The sequence below is a fragment of the Piliocolobus tephrosceles genome, chromosome Y (genome assembly GCF_002776525.5).
Source record: "Piliocolobus tephrosceles isolate RC106 chromosome Y, ASM277652v3, whole genome shotgun sequence".
NCBI lineage: Eukaryota > Metazoa > Chordata > Mammalia > Primates > Cercopithecidae > Piliocolobus > Piliocolobus tephrosceles.
Window position 1 is genome coordinate 4,516,233 of NC_045456.1, and position 27,594 is coordinate 4,543,826.

The following is a 27,594-nucleotide window of genomic DNA, read 5'->3' on the forward strand; positions in this document are numbered from 1 at the left end:
GTATTTTTTGTAGAGATAGGGTTTCACCATATTGGCCAGGCTGGTCTGGAACTCCTGACCTCAAGTGATCCACCAGCCTCAGCCTCCAAAAGTGCTGGGGTTACAGGTGTGAGCCTCCACGCCTGGCCAGTATATACTTTTTTCTTTTCATGTTAATCTCCAGGTACAGCATCAAGAAGTCAGAGCAGGCAAAAATGGAATATATGTTCTTTTAGAATATATTCTTTTAAATATATTCCTCACTGTAAAGAAATCTTATGTTCCCTGGTGTTTCCTCTCTTTATCTCTCAGTCTCAAACGAACTACAGGAAGCTGGAGCAGAGACAAATTCAACATTCTTTAAAATGTAATGAAAAAATGATTTCCAGTCAACTAAATTATCATATAAATAACTAAATTTGGTGAATTGGTCATTTTCAACAAACTCATTCAGAATTGACCCTTTGGGTCAAAGATGGAGTGATTTTCTTTAGAGCCAAAGACCTGAACCCTATAAGAGAAATATTTATTGGTTTCCACCTTGGATGTTAACACGGGGCTCTCTAGAATCTAACTGGGCTGAAGCCTCTGTGGCAGGATGATGGCAGATCCTCTGGTTGGGGTCAGAAAAATCATACATGGTGCTACCCCAGGGTCCAGTTCTGGGTTTTCATCTTTATGGAGATCACGAATCAGCTTCAGAAACAATAACATTCCCTATCATTATACTATATCTGATTCTTGACAAATATTTGAGAAATGACTTGCAGACAAATTTCTATTGGGTGATAACCAGAGAATGGCTTTATGGATATGGGGACCAAGATATGGAGGTTTTGTACCTCAGGGATATGAGGATACTAAAATATGAGACTGATTTATTATATAGCACAGCTTACTGGTCCAAAATGAATCACTAACATTTGCTTCGAAATTTAAAAGCTAAAATGGAGTAGCCTTCCTTCTTGGTTTTATCCCAGAATTTTGAGCTTATTGAAGAACATAGCTTAGATGTTGCTATGCAATCGTATAGACCAAAGCCTAAGCATGTAGACTGCCTATATACCAAAAGGGGTGCATGTGTATATAGCAGAATTAGCAAAGAATGGGCCGGGCGCGGTGGCTCACGCCTGTAATCCCAGCACTTTGGGAGGCCGAAGCGGGCGGATCACAAGGTCAGGAGATCGAGACCACGGTGAAACTCCGTCTCTACTAAAAATACAAAAAATTAGCCGGGCGCGGTGGCAGGCGCCTGTAGTCCCAGCTACTCAGGAGACTGAGGCAGGAGAATGGCGTGAACCCGGGAGGCGGAGCTTGCAGTGAGCCGAGATCCCGCCACTGCCCTCCAGCCAGGGGGACAGAGCGAGACTCTGTCTCAAAAAAAAAAAAAAAAAAAAAAGAATTAGCAAAGAATGAAGTCAAGAAACTGAAAATATTTCTATACTAGGTGGAAATGCCAGATAAGGAGCAAAGATCAGTTATTTCCCGTATGGCTGCAAAATCAACTCCTAAAGAAGGACCCAATGGAAACAAAAGCCACAATGAAAAGAAGCAATGATCCCAGCTTTTAGATGCAGATAAATACATGAAAATTCTAGCAAGAGTACATATTCAGATTCCAAAACATTTAGTGATGATAACAATGTCTAGTTTTATTCACCCCTAGACCACAGCAAATTCTTCATGGAGGCACATCACATGGATCGCTGCATAATTCAAGAGCCAATATTAAGAAAACAAAGTATTATATGAAGTAATATGTGAGCTGATAAGGGGTTTGGCGCTTTAGTTGAGTGACAGAGTAAAGCCATAGATTTATGTTCTGGAATATCTAACATAAACTTGGTCAAGGACCAAACATAAGGGAATGCAGCTAAGCAGGACTGATTTCATTTACTCATGCGAGCAACATTAATTGAGCTCCAACTATACGATGGTAGCAGGCATGGTAGGAGACACCAAAAGACTGTTTCAATGAATAACGTACATTCCAATTAGGAAAATATGCCTCATCCACACGTGAAAACATAAATAACAACAGGAGGCAATACATTGTGGCCAAGTGACAACGAAATTAGTTATGATTTATTAAGTATTTTTCTACTAGCCAGGCTTGTGCTAAATGCTTTATATTCATCCTCCTGATCTTAAGTCATCCCGTGAGGTAGGTGCTATGATTATCCCCATTTTACAGATGAGAACACTGAAGTTCAAACATGTAAAACGGGATGCAAAAGGTCATACCACTTGTAAATGGCAGAACTGACATTTGAACTCGAATTGACTCTAAGTCCTAAGCTCTTACTAAACAAATGGCTATAGAAATTCAGAAAATGGGGAATGCTAATAGACGAGCTGAGCTGGCCGTTAAGGGAAAGATAGGCTTCAGTTAGTCAAGGAGGAGGAGGAAGAGCCGAAGGAGGGGTCAAGCATAGAGTAAATGCATGGAGACTGGCAAAGAGCTTGCGGAAACAATGATTACATTAGTCTAGCTGTCCAGTGAATTCCTATGTGGGCCAGATATTGGTGGATAATGAATACCAGGTCGAAGATTGTGAACTGTGGGTTATCAGCAGCCAGGAAACATTATAACGAATGCCAAGTTTCAAGCTGTAGACCTGTGGGAGATGAACTGCGACCCTGCCCGGGGAAGCGGCGCCCAGGTGGCTAGGGGCGGGGTCACAGGCGCCAGAGGTGTCGCTGGGGCACCTCTCCGGGCCTTCCCCCTTTTTCTTCCGGGCTGGGTCCCGCTACTCCAGTTCCGCTAGGCGGCGGAGACGGGGCCAGGGGCGGGACTACAATCTTGACCCTCAGAGGGGTGCCCAGGCGGCCGCGGTGGGCGGCCCTCTTTCTCCGGCCTCGGGTGGGATTGGCACCCGTCTCGGGGGGCTCCTCACTACCACTCAGGGAAGCCAACTCGTTCCCCGCCCGGAGCCGGGTTCCCCTAGACTCCCGCGGGCCGCCTCCTTTTTCGTCTCCCCCCCCGAGGCCGCGACTCTGAGGGTTCCGCTCTGCGGCGGAGGCGGGGCCGGGGATGTGGGCGGGGCCGTGGGGGGGGTCGTTCCAGGGCGCGGGGCGGGGCCCCCTCCTTACCTGTGCCCCTCAGGGCTCCAAAGGTTCCACTCCGCGGCGGGGGCGGGGGCGGGTCCGGAGGGCGGGTCCAAGGCGCCCAGGTGGCCGCGACGGAAGGGCTTGTTTCTCTGGCCTAGGCTGTGGTTGGCAGCCGGCTGGGGAGAGAAGGGACTCAGGGAGGCAACCTGGTTCCCGCCCGTTGCTGATTTCGCAGCGCTCTCCCGGGCTGCCCCCTTTTCCTTCCCCCTCAGGCCACTACTTGGAGCGTTCCGCTCCGCGGCGGGGGCGGAGCCAGGGGCGGGGCTGAGCGCGGCCTGGGCGGGCTACCCGGCGGCTGGGGTGGGCGGGCGTCTTCTTCCCGCCCGACGGACCACCACGCGACCGCCGGGACGTAAAAGGGGCTCGGCAGGGGCGTCCTCGCCCCACGCCCGAAACCCGGTTTCCCGCCGCTCCCTCGAGCGTCGGGAGCCCAGCAGGCCTGGCCGAGGCGGGACCTTCGTCGCTCCAGCCCCCGTCCCCGCCTCCGCGCCTCCCCACCGCGCGAAGCTCTGGTTGGCTTGCTTTCCGACCAGACTTAGGGGCTAGCGTTTAGAAAAGTCTCGACCTCCTCCGGCCCGGTCCCATCCTGAGAACTGTCTAAGGCTGTGAGTGTCCGGGAACCAGACCCGCTTGGAGGCCTCAGCCCTGACGTCCCGCGCCCACGCGGCAGATCGGGCACTACGGCCCGGGAGCGTCTGGGAGATGCGGAGCAGGAGCAATTCCGGTGTCCGCTTGGACGGGTACGCGCGGCTGGTGCAGCAAACCATCCTGTGTTACCAGGTAAGGAGGGACCGCCCCACAGGGAACGCGTGAAACTGCCCTCTCGTGCCACTCATTCTCCTTCCCAGGCCTCTGGCCCTCTTGTGACCCGAGACCTTGCAATTAAGAGTTTGCTATTTGAATCTAGTCCTTGCTAGCTAGTGATTACCACCCCATTACCACGCTGTGCTCCTTAAGATTCAGGGGACCTAACTGTTGCTACGGCTACTTTTCACAGAATTCTTTGGCCATTGTTCAGGATGAGAATGAGCCTCCTCCGTGCCCGGGGTCCAAACTGCCTGTTTTTGCATTGACTCTGCTTTTTTTGGACGAGAAAATAGGTGGGGGGGGGTGGGGGGGGGCGGTTGGATAGACTACACTGAATGAGAACAGTAGACAGGAGTGAAGAAGCTCCTGAAGTTTACGCAGGACTCTGCAGTGTGGGGAGACAGCTACTGTCCCTCCCATGAGCTGCCTTGGTAGAGACCCACCTGGAAGGCCCTTTGGGGCTACTTTGGTTGCTATTTTACAGGTGAGAAAATTGTGGAGGCCAGAAAGGTCACTGCATGTAGCAGGTCAGACCCAAAGGCTCCCAAACTCACAGGGTCCTATGACACTGCCCATGTGGTCCGAGGTATGAATATGCCTGCTATGCTTTGTATTCCTGGGCCAAAATTATATGTGGGTCCATCAGTGTAAGACCACTGAACTATTTTTATTCCTAGTGAAGACAGCAGCTATGTTTCTTGCCCTCAATCAACAGCAACTATTTATAGGGCCTTCAAAGTCAACGAAGTAACCGCATTCAGCAGTTAGAGGCCTGACCTGCAAGTTGGGAGCCATGGTCATTTCCAAGGCACTGACCGTTTTCCCTTCTTAGCTAATTTCTTAGCCTTGTTTCCTCAGGAAATATTTGTGGTGTATCTGTTATACGCAAGGCACTCTACAAAGTGCTGGGATTACAAAGAATAAATGATCGTAGTGCAGTAACATTTATGCATAGGGTATAGGTCCAAAGTCCTTTATCTGTTTTCTTTGTTGTTGTTGTTTTTGAGACAGGGTCTCACTCTGTCACCCAGGCTGGAGTGCAGTGGTGCGATCTCAGCTCACTGCAACCTCTGCCTCTCGGGTTCAAGCGACTCTCCTGCCTCAGCCTCCCGAGTAGCTGGGACTACAGGCGTGCGCCACCACGCCCAGCTAATGTTTGCATTTTTAGTAGTGACGGGGTTTCACTGCGTTGGCCAGGCTGGTCTCGACCTCCTGACCTCAAGTCATCCGCTCACCACGGCCTCCCAAAAGTGCTGGGATTACAGGCATGAGCCACTGCACCTGGCCTCAGAGTCCATTATCTGAAACCCTTTGGAGTAGTTGTGGTTTGCCCATCAGAAATGTTTGGCTTTTAGAAAGGTAATATGCGTACAACGTACTATATATGCCATAATAACTGCAGCCAGATCTGGGCAGCACCCCTTCATCAAACAGGTTATTACTTCCACATCAGAATATAAATATTCACATAATTTCAGTAAATGCTGAAAAGAGTTTCACATTAGCTCGGCTCATCTTTTGCCGCGAAAAGAGCTTGCTGCAAACTTACGAAAACACTAAATTTTCAGAGCTTGAGATTGCACATGAAGGATGATGGTCTTTATTTTGGGAACTTTGAGGAAGGACCCCTCACCCAGTTTGTGGGAGCAGGAGAGGAGTCCTGGAAGAGATGATGTTCAAGTTGAGAGTGGGAGAAGTAGTAGGCAGGCAAATGAAGGTCATTTTTCCCCTTCCTCCTTGGAGTATATTCTAATTACATCTATAAAGTGTTTTAAAATCCAAGTTGAAAAACCGTTCCCTTCATGACTGTGATGGAGGGGGCTTTAAGGATTGCTGATGAAGCTTGGTTCCTTTGTCAGACTTGGGTTTGAATCCTCTGCTCTGCCTTGAATGACATGTGTGATCTTTCTTGATCCCTTCTGAGTCCATGCCCCCATCTGTAAAGTGAGGATAATAACACTTGTTTCCACTGAGTGTTTCTAAGGAAAAAATTAGTGCCTACTACCTTGTCTGGCACCTACTGGGCAGCAGTAAATAATGGGTGCTCTTGGTGGTGTGATGACTTTGATAGAGGCCACACGTTTGTGCCCAGGCCTCATGGTCCTTGCAGGAGTACTCTGGCTCATGGTGCGCCCTTTCCTGAAGGTCCTGCTACAGCTCCTCATTCCTTGAGCATAAATATGTCTCCCCATTGATGCCAAGAGAGCCTAAGTACAGAGATCTCATCAGTTTCCTTCCTTTGCATCAAGCAGTGGCCAAAGGCGTGAAAGGTACCCTTAAGTCCTTGTTGGTAGAAGACTTACTGCAGGGCCTGAGCCATCCTAATAACCCAGCTATCTGTCCAGGCTTGCCTTCCCTCAGAAGCGAAACAATTGTCTTCTCATGAAAGCAAATCTGTGAGATTGGACTTTCCTCCCCAACATTTTAATGATTAAAAAAACGTTGTGTGAGCCTTTAGTTGTATTTATTTTGGGGGTAGTTGGTGAGTAACCCTCATGTTTGCCCTCTTTTTCCCTTCGTGTGTCGTCAAGCTCTTCTGGCTAACCAGGATAGTCCCAGCACGGTTCTGCCGGGTAAATGTCATGCATCCACAAGTGCAGAATTGCACCCATTCACCCCCACAACTAGTGTGCACAGTTGTAGAGCCCTAACCCATTCAAGGCCTCATCACCTTCTCTGAGTAATCTTAGGCAGGTCCCCTAACTACTCTGGAAAAACGAACGAGCACTTTTATGTTATGTATATTTTACCACAATTTTAAAGAAAATGAATGAGCTGCACGAATGGTTTCTAAAGTTTATGCTGTATCTCCCCACCTTCTGTAGATATGTGCAGATGTTTAGGAGGCGTTTTTTTAGTGTCCGCTGGTAACAACTCTGAACTCTGTTTCTGATTTGCTTTTTAAATTGAGATCAATTTACATTGGTTTCATTTGTTAGAAATCATTTTGCGTTAACTATGTCAAGCTAATCAGCTAATAATCATTTGAAGGTGTGGCCTGCCCCGCCACACCTGTGGGTATTTCTCCTCAGGTGGGACGAGAGACTGAGAAAAGAAATAAGACACAGAGACAAAGTATAGAGAAAGAACAGTGGGCCCAGGAGACCAGCACTCAGCATACGGAGGACCTGCACCAGCACTGGTCTCTGAGTTCCCTCAGTATTTATTAATTACTATTTTCACTATCTCAGCAAGAGGAATGCGGCAGGAGAACAGGGTGATAGTGGGGAGAAGGTCAGCAGGAAAACATGTGAGCAAAGGAATCTGTGTCACAAATAAGTTCAGGTGAAGGTACTATGCCTGGATGTGCACGTAGGCCAGATTTATGCTTCCCTCCACCCAAACATCTCAGTGGAGTAAAGAGTAACAGAGCAGCATTGCCGCCAGCATTATCTCGCCTCCTGCCACAGGGCGGTTTTTCTCCTATCTCAGAATAGAACAAATGTACAATCGGGTTTTATACCGAGACATTCAGTTCCCAGGGGCAGGCAGGAGACAGAGGCCTTCCTCTTATCTCAACTGCAAGAGGCCTTCCTCTTTTCCTAATCCTCCTCAGCGCAGAGCCTTCACAGGTGTCGGGCCGGGGGATGGTCAGGTCTTTCCCGTCCTGTGAGGCCGTATCTCAGGCTGTCTCAGTGAGGAGAAATCTTGGACAATACCTGGCTTTCCAGGGCAGAGGTCCCTGCAGCTTTCTGCAGTGCATTGTGGCCCTGGTTTATTGAGACTGGAGAATGGTGATGACTTTTACCAAGCATACTGGCCTGTAAACATTTTGTTAACAAGGCACATCCTGCACAGCCCTAGATCCCTTAAACCTTGATTCCATACAACACATGTTTCTGTGAGCACAAAGCTGGGGCTAAAGTTATGGATTAACAGCATCTCAAGGCAAAACAATTGTTCAGGGTACAGGTCAAAATGGAGTTTCTTATGTCTTCCCTTTCTACACAGACACAGTAACAGTCTGATCTCTTTTCCCTACAGTCATTCTTCCGTTAGAGGCAATAGTTGGTTCACATAATTTCAGTAAAGGCTGAAATTATTAAATTAATTAAATTATTAAATATTAAATATTAATTATTAGTTAAGCTAACATCTTAATGAATTCCTTTTCCTGTATCTGTGAAAGAGAAGAACTTTTCCTATTAGTCATTTGCCAAATATACTTGCTGCTAAATATTATTTGGATCTTTAATGCAAAGAATGAAAGAGTTGTGGTTACAAAAAGGTCCTTTTGCAGATTTGCTTTTGTAAATATATACTCTAGGAAGTATCATTAAACATTTGTTGCCTTTAAAAAAAGAAGTTTTTAGATTGTTTTGGCTCAAGTAAGAAATATGAACTTTGTGCATTTTTTTCACTAACAGCTGTTTGAAGGCTCCTTAATAAAAGTATTAAGTATGAAGTGGTGATAAGAGAATATGGATCACAAGGAAAAACAATGGTCAAGGCAGTGTTCACTGTAACGACAGATTATTTGGTATAATAAAGCAAATAACTAAGAGACTGGGACAGTAAATACTGTTATTTAATGGCCATGGAATTTAAAATGAGAAAAATGGAATAAATAAAACATGGAGTATGGAACAAATAGTAACAATAATAAAGAGGAATTTGGGAGAGAGTTAAAAAAGATATAATTAAGTACTAGAAAATAATAATATGACAGAAGAATAGGAAGAGACTGGAGTGAAAGTGTTTTTTTGTTTTTTTTGAGCTAGTCTTGCTCTGTTGCCCAGGCTGGAGTGCAGTGACATGATCTCAGCTCACTGCAGCCCCCACCTCCTGGGTTCCAGCGATTCTCCTGCCTCAGCCTCCGGAGTAGCTGGGATTACAGGTGTGTGCTACCATACCTGGTCAATTTTTGTATTTTAAGTAGAGATGGGGTTTCACCATGCCAGGCTGGTCTTGAACTCCTGACGTCAAGTGATCCACCTGCCTCGGCCTCCCGAAATGCTGGGATTACAGGCATGAGCTCCCAGCCAGTAGTGAAAGCATTCTAAGGGCCTTATCTCATTAAGAAGGATGATGAAGGTATTATCATAGCTTTTAAGATAAGAGTTTGTGTTTAAGCATTACCATTAATATATGTGGCATATATAACTTTATTTTCATTTTAATTTTTTTTTGAGATGGAGTCTCACTCTGTCACCCAGGCTGGAGTGCAGTGGTGCGATCTCGGCTCACTACAACCTCTGCCTCTCAGGTTCAAGTGATTCTCCTGCCTCAGCCTCCGGAGTAGCTGGGACTATAGGTGCATGCCGCCATGCGTGGCTAATTTTTTGTATTTTTAGTAGACACGGACTTTCACCATGTTAACCAGGATGGTCTCAATCTCCTGACCTCATGATTTGCCCGCCTTGGCCTCCTAAAGTGCTGAGATTATAGGCGTAAGCCATCACGCCCGGCCTCTGTAATATATAATTTTAAAAACGATAGCAGAATAAAGAAAATCTGATCATCTGGCTGAAGGGAGGAAAAGGCTGCTGGGGAGGGTAGGAAGTAAAGAAAAAAGTGTGGTAAATATAAAGTACAAAATAAGATGCAAATAAATCCAAGTATACAGTATTAGTAATCACAGCAAGAGTCTTGCTAAACTATACAGTATTAGTAATCACAGCAAGAGTCTTCCTCATTAGCATAGTGGTGAGTATCTCCACCTGTCACAACAAGTATAAATGCTGAAATCCGCCAGATAGTAGAAATCATTATTATTATTTTGAGGCAGAATCTTGCTCTGTCACCCAGGCTGGAGTGCAGTGGCATGATCTTGGCTCACTGCAACCTCTGCCTCCCAAGTTCAAGCAATTTCTCCTGCCTCAGCCTCCACCAAGTAGCTGGGATTACAGGCACCATCATGCCCGGCTAATTTTTGTATTTTTAGTAGAGACGGGTTTCGCCATGTTGGCCAGGCTGATCTCAAACTCCTTACCTCAGGTGATCTGCCCGTCTTGGCCTCCCAAAGTGCTGGGATTACAGGCGTGAGCCTCTGTACCTGGCCCAGATAATAGAAATTATTTTTAAAAACTTTAAAAGGTGTATGTCGTTTGTAAGAGACAAAATCTAAAACATAGGATACTGAGAGGTTGAAAGTAATATAGTAGGACAAGATATACTGAGCAAAACTAACCAAAAATACGTTGATCTATGAATATCAGACCAAGTAGACTTTGAAAAATTTTTTAAATTATGTTAGGGATACGGAATGGTATTGCTAGATGACAGAGGGCTAATTCACCAAGAAAAATACAACAATTTTAAATCTGCAGAATACTAACAACATAGCTTCAAAGTATGTAAAGCAAAACTTGACCTAACTGTAGGAGAAGTTGACAAATCCATAATCATAGTGAGAGTTTTTAAACCCCCTCTCTCAGATACTGTTAGATCAAGCAGAGAAATAATTAGGCCATAGAAAATTGGAGCACTGTAAGAAACAAATTTGATTAAGTACACTTACATAGAATTCCACACTGAACCAATAGGAAATACTTATTTGTTTCAGCTTCACAAGATATATTTTTCAAAAGGTGTGACAGATTAGAATATAAGGGAAATGTCAAAAAATACTGAAAGATCAACTTTATGCATGCCACATTTTTTTTGGCCAAAATGCAAGAAAATTAGAGAGCAATAACAAACAATTGCTAATGCCTCCCATTTATGTTTGGAAACTTAGCAAGCCTGCTTCTGAATATGTCATGGATTAAAAAAGAAATTATAACGGAAGTTACGAAAGAGTTAGAACTGAATGACAGCAAAAACATTCCAAATAAAAATGTATGGGATTACAGCTAAGGTGGAGTTTGAAGTGAAATTTATATCCTTACATGTATATATTGGAAAAGAAGGAAGATTTAAAAATTAATAAACTCACAGTTGTGAAAAGAACAACAGAGTGTATTCAAGAAAATAGAAGAAAGGAAATAATAAGGGTACAAGCAGCAATTAATGTGCTATAAAACAGACAGCAAAGATGGACAAAGTGAAAAGCTGATTTTTTGAAAAGACTAGTAAATAGGCAGACTTCTGGCAGGGTTGGTGAGAGGGATGGGGGGAGGGAGGAGGGACAAATGAACAATACAGGAGTCCCCCTTATTCACAGGCGATACATTGCAGACCCCATGGGTGCCTGAAACCACAGATAGTAGCAACCCTATATATACTATGTTTTTTCCCTGTACATAGATACATATGAGAAAGTTTGTAAGTAAGAGATTAAGAAATATAAAATTGAACAATTATAACAATATACTGTAATAAAAATTATGTGAATGTGGCCTCGCTCTCTCTCAAAATATTTTATTGTGTGTAGTAGTTTCAGACCACAGTTGACCACTGGTAACTGAAATGATAGAAAGCAAAACCAGACAAGGAAGGACTACTATATTAAGAGTGGGCTGTTTTCTAGATAAAGGTTACCAGTGTTAAGAAAAAATTAAATCCTGATTAGACCGGTAACCCTTAAAGAAATGGAATGAGTCCAAAAAGTCCTAGTCCAAGATGCTTTTACAGAGAAGGACCAAGGAACATTTAGAGATTGATTTCTTTATGTATCTTGGAAGTTAAAGAATTTGGGCCAGGCGCAGTGGCTCACGCCTGTAATCCTAGCACTTTGGGAGGCCGAGGCAGGTGGATCACCTGAGGTCAGGAGTTTGAGACCAGCCTGGCCAACATGGTGAAACTCTGTCTCTACTAAAAATTCAAAAATTGACCGGGTGTGGTGGCAGGCAACTGTAATCCTAGCTGTTCGGGAGCCTGAGGCACGAGAATCACCTGAACCCGGGAGGCGGAGGTTGCAGTGAGCTGAGATTGTGCCACCGCACTCCAGGCTTGGGCGACAGAGTGAGACTTTATCTCAAAAATAAATAAATAAATAAATAATTTGACTTTTATTCTGAGTGAGAAGGGAAGCCCTGAGAGGGTTTTGAGCAGGGGAATGATATCATCCGAATCATGTTTGAAAAGAATCACTCCATTGGCTGCATGGAATATTTACTGTAGGGGACCACGGGGCAAAGCAGAATGAATGACCCGTCAGGAAGTTTCTGCAGTTGGAGCATGATGACTCAGACAAGGGTTGTTCAAGTGGAGACAGTGTGGAATGGTGAGATTTGGGGTAAATTTCGAAGGTAGAGACAACAGGATTTCATGGTGGAGCGAGTATTGCATTTGTGAAAAAAGAAAAATCAAGAATGACTTCAAGAGTTTAGGCTTAAACAACTGGTAGTATGGAATTACCATTTACTGCAATGGAGAAAATTGTGGGGAAGCAAGTTTGGGGTGGAAGATAGAGTTTTGTTAACTTCGAGGTGTCTGTTAGGCATCTGTATTAGTCCGTTTTCACACTACTGATAAAGACATGCCTGAGACTGGGCAATTTACAAAGAAGAGATTTAATTGGACTTATAGTTCCACATGGCTGGGGAAGCCTCACAATCATGGCGGGAGACAAGGAGGAGCAAGTCACATCTTATGGGGATGGCAGCAGGCAAAGAGAGGAGTGCTTGTGCAGGAAAACTCCGCTTTTTATACCATCAGATCTCGTGAGACTTACTATCACGAGAACAGCGTGGGAAAGACCTGCCCCCATGATTCAGTTACCTCCCACCAGGTCCCTCCCACAACATGTGGGAATTGTGGGAGTACAATTCAAGATGAGATTTGGGTGGGGACACAGAGCCAAATCATATCAGTATCCAAGTAGAAATGATAAGTAGGCAGTTGAATATGTGAGTCTAGAAGTTAGGGGAGGGGTCCGGGCTGGAGACAGAAATGTGGGAGTCATTGGTATATGTGTGGAGGTTAAAAGACCCTGAGACGAGACGAGATCACAGGAACAAATACAGACAGAAAAGAGATGAGGTTCAAAGAGGAGACCCCCGAAAATGAAGAGATCCAGATTATGAGGGGGAGGTGCTGCCAAGGAGCACGAGAAGAAGCCATCACGGAAGTAGCAGGAAAAGCAACCAAGGGTCAGTGTCCCCCCAAAGTCCTATGTTGAAGCCCTAATCTCAAGGTGATGGCATTAGGAGGTGGGGCCTTTGGGAGATGATTAGGTCATAACGGTAGGGTCCTGATGAATGGGATTAATGCCCTTCTAAGAAGAGACACAAAAGAGATGATTCTCCTCACCACCACCATGTGAGCTCACAGCAAGAAGGTGGCCATCTGCAAGCCAGGAGGAGGGCCCTCACTAGAACTTGACCCTGCTGGCACCCTGGTCTCAGATTTCCTAGCCTCCAGTAATTGCAAGAAATATATTTCTGTTGTTTAGGCCACCCAGTCTATGGTATTTTGTTAAAACCACCCAAACTGACTAAGATAGAAGTCGGGAAGGTGATTCAAGGAGGAGGAAGTAATCAGATGAGCAAAAGGCTAATAATGAGACAAGGTCAAGTAGCATCAGGACTAAGAGTTGACCATTAGATTTGGGGATGTGGAAGTTATTGGTGACCATGTCCAACAGTCTATATGGAGTGTAAGACACAAAAATTGGGCAAATCGGACTCGAGAGAGAAGGGAAGGACAGAAACTGAAGATTCTGAGTTTAAACAGTTCTTCTGAAGAGTTCTACTGTAAATAAGAGCAGTGGTTGGGTGGAGATACGGGGTTGGGAGGGTTTTTTTAATGTGAGAAATTATGTATCTGGTGGGAATGATCTAGTAGACAGGGGAAAACTGACAATGCAAAAAGCAAAGTCCTGGCACGCATGAGAACAGGTAGATTGTAGCATATATATTGCAGGTGACCTTAGAGAGGAGCACAGATAGCTCATCCATCAAAACAAGAGGGAAACAGGGCACATTGGCACCATGTTCCCTTTTGATTGCTTCTGCCTTCTCAGCAAAATGTGAAGCACGGTCACTAGCTGAGAGTGAGGATGGGGAGGAGTTATTGGAGGTTGAGAGAGAAGGTACGAAGCAGTCCTTTAGGAGAAAAAGGGAATGAATGGACAAGGGGTTTCTAGACAATCGTTGGACAGCATTAAGGGTCATTAATTTAAAGGGAGTTCAGTCAGCGTGGCTGTGTGTTTTTCTCCAGCCACATTCAGCTGCATGGGTGCACCCTCAGAGTTGGCAGAGGCAGATTTAGCCAGAGCTGGCATTTTGCCCAGTGAGTACAGTGACTCCATTGTTGTTGACAGAGGGGCAAGGGATTAACAGATAATCCCTATCTTAAACTGTTTCAGATAAAAGATAAAGAGAGACAGCTCTCAACTCCTTTCAGATGGCCAGTACCCCATGATACCATAGTCAAACAAGGCCTGCTAAAACATAAAACTTACAGAGGAAATTCACTTATGAATATTGATATTTAATACATGAAGTGAAATACTAAGAAAATGAATCAAGCAATGTGTATAAAAAACATCATGATCAGGTGTGGTTTATCCACCAAATACAAGGAAATTTACTATAAAATCTATTCATGTATTTTTACCACATTAATAAATTAAAGAAGAAAAACAGTGTGATCACCTCAATAGATACAGAAAAGCATTTGATAAAATTCAGTATCCGTTAATGATTTTAAAAGCACCTCTTAAGGCCAGGCGCGGTGGCTCACACCTGTAATCCCAGCATTTTGGGAGGCCGAGGTGGGTGGATCACCTGAGGTCAGGAGTTTGAGACCAGCCTGGCCAACATGGTGAAACCCTCTCTCTACTAAAAATACAAAAATTAGGGTGTGGTGTCGGTCACCTGTAATCCCAGCTACTTGGGAGACTGAGGCAGGAGAATCGCTTGAACCCGGGAGGTGAAGGTTGCAGTGAGCCAACATCATGCTACTGCACTCCAGCTTGGGTGACAGAGTGAGACTCCGTCTCAGAAAAAGTACCTCTTCGACAATGAGGCATACACTCGAATTTTATTATCTTGATAAGGGGTAATGTGAAAATAAATGTACAAACCTCGTAAGTAATGTATTGGGGAAAGATTTAAAGTCAAGAACTTTAAGGATCCCCACTATCACCCCCTCTCTTCAGCGTTGTAATTGTGCCCCCATGTAACAGACATGAAAAGGAAATAAGAATCATGGAGATTATTATTTGCAGAAAAAAGTGCTACAGAAAACCCAAAGCGAGTGGAACTAGAGTTTTCCATTTTTCAAGCAAGTTTGCCACATATAAGATCCATATGCAGTAATGAAGGTACCCCTTTACGGCAGCCGCAAACAATTCGTAAATGTTACCATTTCTTAGAAAAGCATTCACAGTAGCAACAAAAACTGTTGAATAAATCTAATGCAAGGGCTAGACATGCCTGGAGAAAGTTTTAAAGCTCTATTGAGGGACATAAAAGAAGACAAATATGAGGAGAGACACAGCATGTTCTTGAATGGGAAGATTCAGTGTTGTAAAGATATATTCTTCCCAAATTAATGTAGAAATTCAGTGGACTGCCAATCCAAACCCAAAGAGACTTTTTCAGGGAAATTGATCCTAAAATTCACATGCTGTAGTAAGGGGCCAAGAATAGCCAAGACACATTTTAAATAGAAGAGGGGAAGGAATGCCTTACCAGATTTCAAAACATAAATCTAAGGTCATTAAAATTGTGTGATATTGGCACAGAAACAGACAAATAGACCAGTGGAAAAGAAGAAAGACCTCAGGAACAGAAAGGATAGATTAGTCAATAAAAAATGTTAGGACAATTGGTCGTCTATATGGAAAAAAAGAAATTCTTTCTCTTAGACCATACACAAGAATAAATTCTAGAGAGAATAAAGACCTAAATATGAAAAGCAAAGCTATAAAACTTAAAATAGAACACTTTTATGATCTTGAGACAGGAAATGATTTCTTAAACTAAGAAAATAAAAATAAAAATCGTAAATCATAAAATAAATTGATAATTCAACTATATGCAAAAGCAAAACCTCTTATGACAAGAAGTTTATCTAAACAAAGCTAAGAGATGAGCTACAGAATGGGAAAGATTTTTGAATCACGTCTTGGAAGCAGATCTGCTGCCCTAGTCAAGCTCTCAGATGACTGTAGCCCTGGCCAACATCTTGACTGAAACTTTATGAGAGGCTTTGAGCCAGACCCACCCAGTTAAAGCTGCTTCTGAATTGCTGACCCACAGAAACTGTGAGAGATAATAGAAGTTTATTGGTTTTAAGTTACCAAGTTTTTGAATTACTTGTTATTTAGCAATATATAACTAATACAAAAACTTAATCCTAAGAGAGTCCTTAGAGAGTCAGCCATTTAAATAATTGATTGGATTCAAGTTTCCATCTTAGTTGAGCGCTTGTTTGATGAGATAGCAGGTACCATCGTTGTGTAGCTTCTGGGTTTGTAAATCTCTTTTCATTACAAAGAGAAGGGATTTGCAACATAGTACCAGAATAACCAAAAAATATTTTAAATCCAGGTGACTTACTTCACTGTATCCCTTTAAGCTGATTCCCTTCATCATTTATAGTAGTTTTATATATTTCTATAGTAGTATTGTATTCTACAATGTAAACAAATAATGTGCAGAGGAGAAAGCTAATAAATGGGCTAAACGATGGCTCAACTTCACTAGCAATCAGAAAAAGTAAAGCAAATTCAAACAAATTCAGACTGACAGATGGCAACAATTTTAAAGCATAATTCTAAGTGTTGGTAAGGTTATGAAACAGAGGTAAGTGTCATGTATCACTCATGAGAAGATATATTAGTTAAGGTAGGCTAACTGCTGTGACAAACAAAACCCAAATTTCATTAGCTAAACACAGAAGTTTATTTTGTACACATATAACAGCCCATTGTGGGTCCAGGTCACTGGGGGCTTCACCCAGATACCTGGGCTACCAGTGGCCTTACCATCTTCAATGTGCAACTTCCAAGGTTACCCTGGATGTAGACATCCCGCTGGCGTACCAGGAAAGTACAAAACATTATTTGTGGGAAGGCTTTATGGGCAAGGCATGGAAGTTGTGTACTTTACTTTCATTCACATTCCTTTGGCTAAAACTCAAGCACAGGGCCATCTGAACTGCAAGGGATGATGGGAAACAGTATAACTAAGTGCCTAGGAAGAAGAGGAAATCAGATTGGTGATTAGGTAGTGGTCTATGCTGCAAGATGTAAACTACAGACTATTAATTGGTACAGTCACCTTGGAGAGCAATTTGAGATGGTGAAACTGAAGCAATGCATGTTCTATGACCCAGGAGGCCCATATCTAAATATAGACACTAATGATGTGCTCTTACCCACTGCCCAAGGAGACATGTACAAGGACATTTGTTGAAGCATTGTTTATAAAAGAGGAAAATTAGAAACAATCTGACTGTTCATCAATTTGGAAATGGACAAATAAGAATTCTAGCCATGGCCAGGCGCGGTGGCTCAAGCCTGTAATCCCAGCACTTTGGGAGGCCGAGACGGGCAGATCATGAGGTCAGCAGATCGAGACCATCCTGGCTAACACAGTGAAACCCCGTCTCTACTAAAAAATACAAAAAACTAGCCGGGCGAGGTGGCGGGCGCCTGTAGTCCCAGCTACTCGGGAGGCTGAGGCAGGAGAATGGCGTAAACCCGGGAGGCGGAGCTTGCAGTGAGCTGAGATCTGGCCACTGCACTCCAGCCCGGGCGACAGAGCGAGACTCCGTCTCAAAAAAAAAAAAAAAAAAAAAAAAGAATTCTAGCCACACAATGGAATACTATATAGCCATTAAAATGAATAACCCAGATTTACATGTATTAAATTGGATAACCCTCAAATATTTAAAGTTGAATGGTGACTATAGTTGACTATAGTTAATAACAATATATTGCATTCTTGAAAATTGCTAAGAGAGTAGATTTTAAGTGTTCTCATCACAAAAATAAGTATGTAGGGCAGTACATATGTTAATTAGTTCAATTTAGCCATGCCACAATGCACACATTTCAAAACATGTTGTATATGATAAATATATATATTTTTTATGAGACAGGGTATCACTCTGTCACCCAGGCTGTAGTGCAGTGGCACTATCATGGCTGTAGCCTCAACCTCCCAGGCTCAAGTGATCCTCCCACTTTAGCCTCCCCAGTAGCTGGGACTATAGGCACATGCCTCCACACCTGGCTAATTTTTTATTTTTTGTGGAAACGAGGTCTCAGTGTATTGCCCAGTCTGGTCTCGAACTCTTGGGCTCAAGCGATCCTCCCACCTCACTTTCCCAAAGTGCTGGGGTTAGAGGCATGAGCCACCACACCCAGCCTAATTTTTGTCTATGAAAAAATTTAAAGACGAGTAAAAAAAGCAAGTTATAGAACAATAAGTATAGAATATTACTAGGTATGTAGAACTTTTAAAACACCTGAAATATGGTTATATCTTGCTTATGGGCACATACTTTTCTTATAAAAATTTTTAAAAACATGGACAAGAAAAATACACTCCAGCTTTGCACTACTGTGACAGTTCACAGAGGGTGATCCCCAGATCCCTGAGGGTCCGTGACACGCTTTCAGGATCTCTGTGAGGTCAAAACTATTTTCATCCCGTTCCTAAGATGTGATTTGCCTTTTTTCACTGTGTTGACGTTTGCGGTGATAATAGAAAGCTGGTGCTTTAGTACAAATCAAGGCAGGGACTCCAAACTAGACTAGGAGTCACATACTATAAAAAACAATAAAAAGAAGAAAAGAAAAAAAAAAAAACAATTGCACTTAAGAATGTCCTTTTTGGAGCATTAAAATTTTTTCAAGTTTAAACTTTATCTGATCTTTAAATATTCTGTGTGTTGACGTGAAAAGTACACATAAAGCACTTCTGCTGCATACCAAAGTACGATGGCTGCTTCTAGGAAAATCACTTGCACAGTTGTCTGAGTTGTGAGCTGAACTAGCAGTTTGGTTTTTTTCTTGGACACCATTTTTACTTGAAAGGTTGACAAATTATGGTTACTCAGACTTGGGCATTTGGCAGACATTTTCCCAAAAATGGGCAAAGTGAGCCTATTGCTGCAAGGAAAACAACTGGCAATATTTGTTGCCAATGATGAAATTTAAACTTTGAATTGAAATGAGATTTCGGGGAAACTGTATTTTTTTATGTTTTTTTTTTATTTTTTGTTTTTTTAATACGGAGTTTTGCTCTTGTTGCCCAGGCTGGAGTGCAATGGCATAATCTAGGCTCACTGCAGCCTCCGCCCCCGGGTTCAAGCGATTCTCCTGCCTCAGCCTCCCAAGTAGCTGGGATTACAGGCATGCACCACCATGCCCCGCTAATTTTTTGTATTTTTAGTAGAGACAGGGTTTCACCGTGTTGGTCAGACTGGTCTCAAACTCCTGACCTCAGGTGATCCACCCACCTCGGCCTCCCAAAGTGCTGGGATTACAGGTGTGAGCCACTGCCCGGCATTTTGGGAAAACTTGAATGAGCTTGTGAGTCACTGTGAGCTTGACTTAAAGCTCCTGATACTTGACTTAAAGCTTCCTGATACTTAAAAAACTTTTCTGATGAGATTAGTGGTGATATTAACAAATGTGGATAATGAAATATGTCAACATTTGGGCTAACTGCATAACTCACTGAACTGATATTTTCCAAATGACCAATGCTTGATGTTATAAAATCACACCTGGGCAAATGATTCATTCAAAGCACAAGATAGACCAATGGATTTTAAAATGTCAGAGTACATAAAGCTCGTTGTTATGATTTCAGATTTCACATTTCAACTGGCGTTTAAGAAACCGTCCACTTGTTGGGTTTTGGTTGTATCAAATAATATTCTTAATTATCCAAAAAGACTTAAAATATTTCTCTCTGCGTAGCTGTGTGAAGCTGGATTTTCTTCATATACTTCAACTGAAATAACATTGCCACAAAGTGAATACAGAAGCACATATGAGAATATAGCTATCTTCTATTAAGCCAGACATTAAAGAGATTTTTTTAAATGTTAATCACTGCCATTCTTCTTGTTACTTTTTTGTTTTGAAAAAAAAAATTTAATTTTTTGTAGAGACAAGGTCTCGCTATTTTGCCAAGGCTGTTCTCAAACTCCTGGCCTCAAGTGAGCCTCCTGCCTCAGCCTTCCAAAGTGCTGGGATTACAGGTGTGAGCCACTGCACCAGCCTGAAAAAAATTTTTAATGTTTTGTTTTGAAATGATACAAAAATTTTACTTATGTTGACATGCAATAGGTTGTTAACAAATTAGTAAATACTTTAAATGTTTTCAGTTTTAATTTCCAATATGGTAAATATGAGTAGCTAGAATGCATATAAACAAAAGCTCTTAGGGGGTCTCCAGTAATTTTTAAGTGTAAAGGGGTCTCATGACCCCTTTACACTTAAAATGGGAAGTTTGTGAACCATTAGGGAAGACCACAAGGAAGGCTTCAATTTGATCTTTAACTTTTTCTTTCTTTTTTTATAAAGGAAAGTGGCACAGTTACAGCAGAATGCTTTCATTTGTTGAATCTGGGTGATGGTTATATGGATATGGGCTATATTGCTTTCTCTTTGTTTCCCTATGTGTTTGAGGCTTTATTTTTTTTTTAATGAGGCTATATTAAACATAGCGTAGGAGTCACCTTTGATTCTTCCTAGAATGGGAGGAAATTCCCCACCTACAATGGGGAGAATTTTCTAATGGATAGAGACCACTAAAACACCTCAGCTCCACCCACTTCTGTCTGTATTCATTGTCACCGCCCTTGTCCAAGCCACCATCATCTCTTGACTGGACCCACCCCTCTAGTCTCCTAATTCATTCCCTGCTTCCACTTTCAGCCTCTCCTCTCCAAAGTAGTACATGATCTTCCATCAGGCACCAGACTACACTGCTTTCCTCTTGCAGCCTTCCCATAGCATTCATAACTCCTAGAACAAAATGCAGGGTCCCTCCTGTGACCGGCCAGCCTCTGCTAGCCGGCTGCAGCCAGGCCGACAGCTGCCAGTCTCCCCTCACTCGCCACCAGTGGGGTCCTGCTCAGTGCTTAGTAACAGGCTCCACTGACTTGAAAACTTTGCCTCTCTGTCAAGAGTGACCCCAGGAGAAAATGAGAGAAAACCACCCCCAGTTTCTCATTCCTTCCAGCAAACCCAAGATCTTTGCCAACAAGTCTGGCACCACCACCCAGTTGGCAGCCTGGGAGTCTTTTTGGCCACCTTTTTTCCCTCTCCCACCTATATCCAATCCACCACCAAACCCTGTTGATTTTATACCCTAAACATTTTTCGAGCCCACCCTGCTGCCTCTGTTCCTCGGTCACCACCACCATCCTTGTCTGAGCCACCAGCCTCGCTGTCCCTCCTCCTGCAGTAGCTTCCCCTCCCGTCTTTTTCTTGCATCCACTCAGTCCCTTCCCTGTACTTCTCCCCACTGAAGCCGAAGTGCCCTTCTCCAGGGACCAGCTCCAGCATTTGGGGCAGCACTGGGTCCAGTTGGCGCAGAGGTGACATTCTTAGTGCCTAGTGAGACAGGGACTGGCTGACACTTGGTTGTCTGGTCTTTGTGTTAAAGGAATCACTCCATGGATAGCATTTTCCCCCTCCTGGGATAACCCAGGGCCCTGCCTTCTGCACCTCCTACTTTAACTCTTTTTGGGGAAAGCCAGGAGGAAGGCTTTTGCTCTTTTCTGGACAGCGTTTAAATAATTTAGTGTCAGATGGAAACATTTGAGTAATTCATAGAAAAAAAGTGCTCGAATCCTCCATTTACAAATCAAGGACTGCAATAACACACAAGGGAGAGATTTGGAATTGTTTCAAGCTTTGCAGAGATCCGAAAGATCTAGTCAGATCACTTAGTCGCCTTTTACAGTTAAAGAACCCCAACCAGCCAGGCATGGTGGCTCACGCCTGTAATCTCAGCACTTTGGGAAGCCAAGGCGAGCAGATCACTTGAGGTCAGGAGTTCAAGACCAGCCTGGCCAACATGGTAAAACCCCGTCTCTACTAAAAATACAAAAAAAAAAAAATTAGCCGAGTGTGGTGGTGCATACCTGTAATCCCAGCTACTCTGGAGGCTGAGGCAGGAGAATTGCTTGAATCCAGGAGGTGGAGGTTGCAGTGAGCCAAGATCGTGCCACTGCACTTCAGCCTGGGTGACAGAGCGAGACTCCGTCTCAAAAAAAAACCAAAGAAAAGAGCCACCAACAAGAGAGTTGCGGGGACCTTTTTCCAGGTCATTTCTTCTCGTGAGGTGTAAGCACTGTGTCTTCGACCAGGCCAGATGAGTGGAGATAAATAGCTTAGATACGCCAGATCGCTGTGAATATCAAAGTTGCCGTCTCCTTACTTTATGTGTTAAAATAGTGAAACTTTAAAAGACTGTTTATTTAAATATTCCACTAAACTTAGTTCTGCCATATTGTTCCTTGTCACATATTTGAATATCACTGTTAAGTAGTGAAATAAATATCACACCTCTCTCACAATGGATAGGGAGAACATAATTCATGTTCATAAAATACATCTAGAGAAGTGGTTCTTAATCAAATGGGTTACAGATCCATTTGAGAATTTGGTAGAGGCTGAATATCCAATGCTCTCCTGAGAAAAAACGCTCACACAAAAATTTCAGGAGTCTCATAGCTTCCATGTCCCGTCCACAATGCGTACCCCCACACACACACCCCACAAAGCCGATCCGTGGACTCGTAGCAGATCCTCTGGAGGCACCAGGTTAAGAGCCCAACTGTGGAGTGACATGTGGTGTCTTCATGCTCCAAACCCAAACCCCAACCTGAAACTTTCGGAATAAAAGTCAGTCTTATAATTGAAAATATCAAATAGTGACATCTGCAATACCCCTGTTCAGCTGAAAGTTGACTAGCGCAGCACCCAGTAATCCACCAGTACCTAACATTTCAGGTATTGGCAGGAGGAAACTGACAGCCCTCTCTGAGCTGAATGTGTTCTGTAAGTTTCCACAACAGCAGGCTCAGGACTTTCATCTCAGTAATCCTCCCTCCTTACTACACGAATTGGTGAGAGAGGCAAAGAATTAAAGTCTCCTAGGAGAGTGGTAAAGTAATTTACACGTTTGATTGTAGCTAAGGAGCCCAGAGTGGTTTGTGTGAGTTTCGAAAGTGTTAAGATGAGCATCGGGATCTGGAACGAAGCTGCAACCAAGTGGATGCCTGCAATGCTTGGCTTCCAACCCAGTTTATTTCCCTATAGGCCATCATTCATATCAGATGGTGCAAATACCTCGGACCAGGACAGCTTGCAGCTTGTGCTTTGTTTGTAAACCCAGAGGGGAAAATCGAATAAGCAGCAATTTAGACAAAAATACATCATATGAAAGTGAGAATTACACACCTGTGATCCCTTTAAGTAAAGCGTGAGGCATATTAGAGCTTATGGTTTCAAGATTATTCTCCGAACCACCTGAGGTTTACCTACCAAATTGTACAAAATCTATCTTTTAAACTAACTTAAAAAGAAACTGTTACTTATACAATCAGTAGTCTCAATTGTAGATGCAATCATTTTGAAATAAACGCTATTATAATTCCTCCTTTAGAACACATCTCAAGTGTAAAGTATTGCCCTTCCCTACTCCTCTTTAATATTTCAAACGACAGTGGCTAGAACAGAATTCTGGTACAACAAGTTAATTTAACCAGTTGTTGGCGTTATTGTAACAGGATTTTTCACTTTCTATTTTTTGCTTTACCAATGGAGAGTGGTGGTAAGAAATCATGTCTTTGAAACATTTATCCTGGTCTCTTTTGCGTATTTTATTTGAGTAATTGAACTACACTTTCCTCCCTCAAAACTGAGCAAGGTGAGGATATGCACTTAGCGATTCTTAATCCAAAGGAAAAAAGACCAAGGGTAGGGTTGGCTTGAGGCCTCTGACCTCTGTCCCATGGAGTGAAGGAAAGGGAACCAAAGGCCTGGGAGATCAAGCAGGGGAAAAAGGGAATTGGTACTTTGTGTTATTTCTGGTGCGTAGATGACAACATTCATCTCTGTGCCGTCCAGCTAGAAATTGAATTGCAAACTGTTAGATGTAAGTAGTTTGCTGCTACCATCAGGCATATGTCTTTTGCCTTGTTATTGCCTCAATCTTCCATGTCTTTAATAGCATCAAACACGTTTTGTGGTGTCTAGTTCATCCTGGCCATATAAGCATTCATGGTTGTATTTGTCAGGATTCTTTCGGTTGTAAATGACAGAAATTCACCTCAAACAGCCTTAAGCACAAGAGAGAATTTATTGCTCAAATAACTGAAAAGTCCAGGGGATTGGGCTAGATTCAGGTATGGCTGGATCCAGGAGCTCAAGTCATCAAATACAGTATGTCTCTTTTCAGTGCCCTGTTTGACTCTGAGTGGGCTTTATTCTCTGGCAGGCTTGTCCCAGGTAGTGACAGAGGTATCCCTGGGAGCTGCAGGTGATAGTCTTCTAGAGCAAGCTTTTCCTATAGTGGCTCCAGTGAAGGTCCTGATTGACTTAGAGTGGTTCTCAGGTGGTCCAGCTTGGGTTGTCTGCCCGTCCCTCAACCTTGCTCAGATTGGCCAGGCCTGGGCCACATATCCTTCCCTGCAGCTGGGCCAGGACCAAAGTCAGCCCCACCAGAGCCACACTGCGCAGAGCAGGGGAAATTATAGGCCATTACTAGAAAGGGAGGAGACAGGTGCTAGACAGGCAGAAGCAACAGCATTTCCATCAGGACAGGGATGAAGCGAAGGGCCCAAGGGGACACCCTGAGTTGAAATTGGAAGAGTTCAGTAAAGGGAAAAATTAAGTCCCTCTTGGAGAGGACAACCTTTCACCTCTTTGAAGCCTCCCCTTAACAGCTGTATTCTTCCTCCTTCCCATGAGATGCGGCTTTTAGCTTTTTCATTGCCCTAATCACCCTCCTCTGGCTATGCTCTAGGTAGTGAATGTCTCTTTTGAAACATGGTGTTTGGTGGTAACAAAGTACACCAGGTGTATTCTGCCAGGCTGGCGTTTGGTGAGGTTCTCATTTCCCTGGTTCCAAAAACAATACTTCTGTTAACACAGCATTGACTTTTTGGTACGTGGTACTCACACACTGTTGGTAAGTTGCTGTTAAAATTTGCGGTCAGTATCATCCAGTTGAATTTTCTTTGTTTGTTTGACTGTCGTATAAGATGGGTTTAGTAGACTGGCTTCATGAATTTTCTTGTACCTAAGAAAATTTTCTTGTGTTGGGCAAGCTGTGGCTGGGTCACAGTGGCTGCTGGGGTGGAGGGTGATTTGGCAAAGGGAGAAGGAGCTCTGCTTAAAGATTTATTGGGATCCCAGAGGTGGGGGTGTATGTGTAAAGGGAGCTGAGTCAACTCAAATGTGGGAGTGACGGCTAATAAAATTAGTTCAGCAAAAATGTATGAAACAAGTGAGCCCAATGAACAAATCCTTATTGAATGCTGTTTAGTTTGTTTCAATCTGTTGTCCAAGTCCTTGGCATTCTGCTGTTCCGGTATTGGCTCAGCATCCATTTTGCAGTCCTTACCTGCCCCTCCGTGCCCGTGCACGCACCCACAAAGGAACAGTGTATGTTATTATTTCAACATCACTGCTTTCTTCTGTTGTTAAAATCTAACCCATCCCCTGCTTGCTTGGAGAATCACCATCTTTGTATTGCCACCAGTCAAGAAGATTGTTTAAGTGTTGTTTCACAAGTTTGTGGGAAGACTTTAGTTTTTTCTTTTTCATTTTACAATACAAAATTATAATGTTGAATCTGTATTTTTAAATTATACACACACCACCATAGGGAGTCATGTATCCTGTATTCTCTGGTCAGTTTCCACCACTGCACCCTGATCCCCACTGAAATTTACCACCCTAACTTCTGCCTCCTTAAACTTCACCTCCATCCTGTGACATTACTGTTCTCTATTTCACCCATCTCAGCTCTGAGTTGAGCAATGAGCCATTTCCTGTACTTGAAGCAGCTCCCCTGTTTTGTCCAGTTTTCTACTTTTAAAGCAAAAATGAGGCTTTACCTTCTGCTTGAGTCATTTTCAAGGTTCATGTTGTACATGTCTGATTTATTTCTTTTGAGTTTCCTAAAGAAAGGCTGAACAGAAGAACATGCATAATAATAAAATGAGCAATTTTTTTTTTTTTTTTTTTTTTTTTTTTGAGATGGAGTCTTGCACTGTTGCCCGGACTGGAGTGCAGTGACACCATCTCAGCTCACTGCAACCTCCTCCTCCCAGGTTCAAGCGATTCTCCTGCCTCAGCCTCCTGAGTAGCTGGGATTACAGGTGCGTGCCACCATGCCTGGCTAATTTTTGCATTTTTAGTAGAGGCAGGGTTTCACCATGTTGATCAGGCTGGTTGCGAACTCCTGACCTCATGATCCGCCCGCCTCAGCCTCCCAAAGTGCTGGGATTACAGGCGTGAGCCACTGCGCCCAACCAAAATGGGCATTTTTAAGTGGTAAATTACTTGTATTAGCTATGTATAATACAAATATATATAGACAGAGAATGTCTATACTTTTAAGTACCTTTGAAAAGATATTTCAGACTATAAATCAGTAAAAATATAGTGATTTATTATACATTCATTTATTTATTTATTAGGTACCTAACTAGGCCAGGACCTTGCACTAGAGTGGTAAACAAAAAAGATAGGCTTTGCCTTTAGGAATCTTGTAGTATGAAAACCATGCTTCAGATTGTGCCAGAAAGACATCCCATGTTCGTGGATCAGAAGACTCAATATGGTTGAGATGGTAGTATTCTCCAAACTGGTCTACAGCTGTGGAACTGAGATTGAGGTTCTTTTTTTTTGCATATGTATGTCCACTTGTCCCAACACTGTTAAAAAGACTGTTCTTTCTTGGATTGTCTTTAGATCTTTGTTAAAGATCAGTTTGTCCTATTCATGTGGATCTATTTCTTTTTTTTTTTTTTTTTTTTTTTTTTTGAGACTGAGTCTTGCTCTGTCGCCTGGGCTGGAGTACAGTGGCCAGATCTCAGCTCACTGCAAGCTCCGCCTCCCGGATTTACACCATTCTCCTGCCTCAGCCTCCTGAGTAGCTGGGACTACAGGTGCCGCCACCTCGCCCGGCTAGTTTTTTTGTATTTTTAGTAGAGACGGGGTTTCACCGTGTTAGCCAGGATGGTCTCGATCTCCTGACCTCGTGATCCGCCCGTCTCGGCCTCCCAAAGTGCTGGGATTACAGGCTTGAGCCACCGCGCCCGGCCTCATGTGGATCTATTTCTAGACTCTGTTCTGTTCTGTCCATCTATGTGTTTATTCCTTTACCTCTTGTTAGGTTCATACACATCCAGGATTGTTTTGTCTTCATGATGAACTGACCACTGTGTCTTTCTTCTGTGCACAGGATGGGCAGTGATATAGTTTGGATGTTTGTCCCCGCCCAAATCTCATATTGAAATGCAACCCCAGTTTTGGAGGTGGAGCCTGGTGGGAGGTGATTGGATCATGCAGGTGGATTTCTTATGAATGGTTTAGTATTTGTGAGAAATGGTTTAGCACCCCTTGGTGCCGTCATTGCAATTGTGAGTGAGTTCTCCCGAGATCTGGTAGTTTAAAAGTATGTGGCGCCTCCCCCATCTCCCTCTTGCTTCTGCTCTTGCCATGTGAAGTGCCTGCTCCCATTTTGCCTTCCACTGTGAATGAAAGCTCCCTGAGACCTCCCCAGAAGCAGATGCCGCCACGCTTCCTGTACAATCCACAGAACCATGAGCAAGTTAAACCTCTTTTCTTATAAATTACCCAGTGTCAGGTATTTCCTT

General features: G+C 43.4%; 2 protein-coding genes across 2 annotated transcripts in view; both read left to right on the forward strand.

Annotated features, from left to right (window-relative positions):
• ADGRG2 (adhesion G protein-coupled receptor G2) overlaps positions 1–3,636 on the forward strand; it is a 142,525-nt gene extending 138,889 nt beyond the window's left edge. The window contains exon 25 of the mRNA XM_026451895.1: positions 2,633–3,636. Coding sequence (XP_026307680.1) covers positions 2,633–3,636 — 1,004 coding nt within the window. The remainder of the gene's footprint in view (positions 1–2,632) is intronic.
• PHKA2 (phosphorylase kinase regulatory subunit alpha 2) overlaps positions 3,133–27,594 on the forward strand; it is a 95,542-nt gene continuing 71,080 nt past the window's right edge. The window contains exon 1 of the mRNA XM_026451894.2: positions 3,133–3,870. Coding sequence (XP_026307679.1) covers positions 3,793–3,870 — 78 coding nt within the window. The 5' untranslated portion in view covers positions 3,133–3,792. The remainder of the gene's footprint in view (positions 3,871–27,594) is intronic.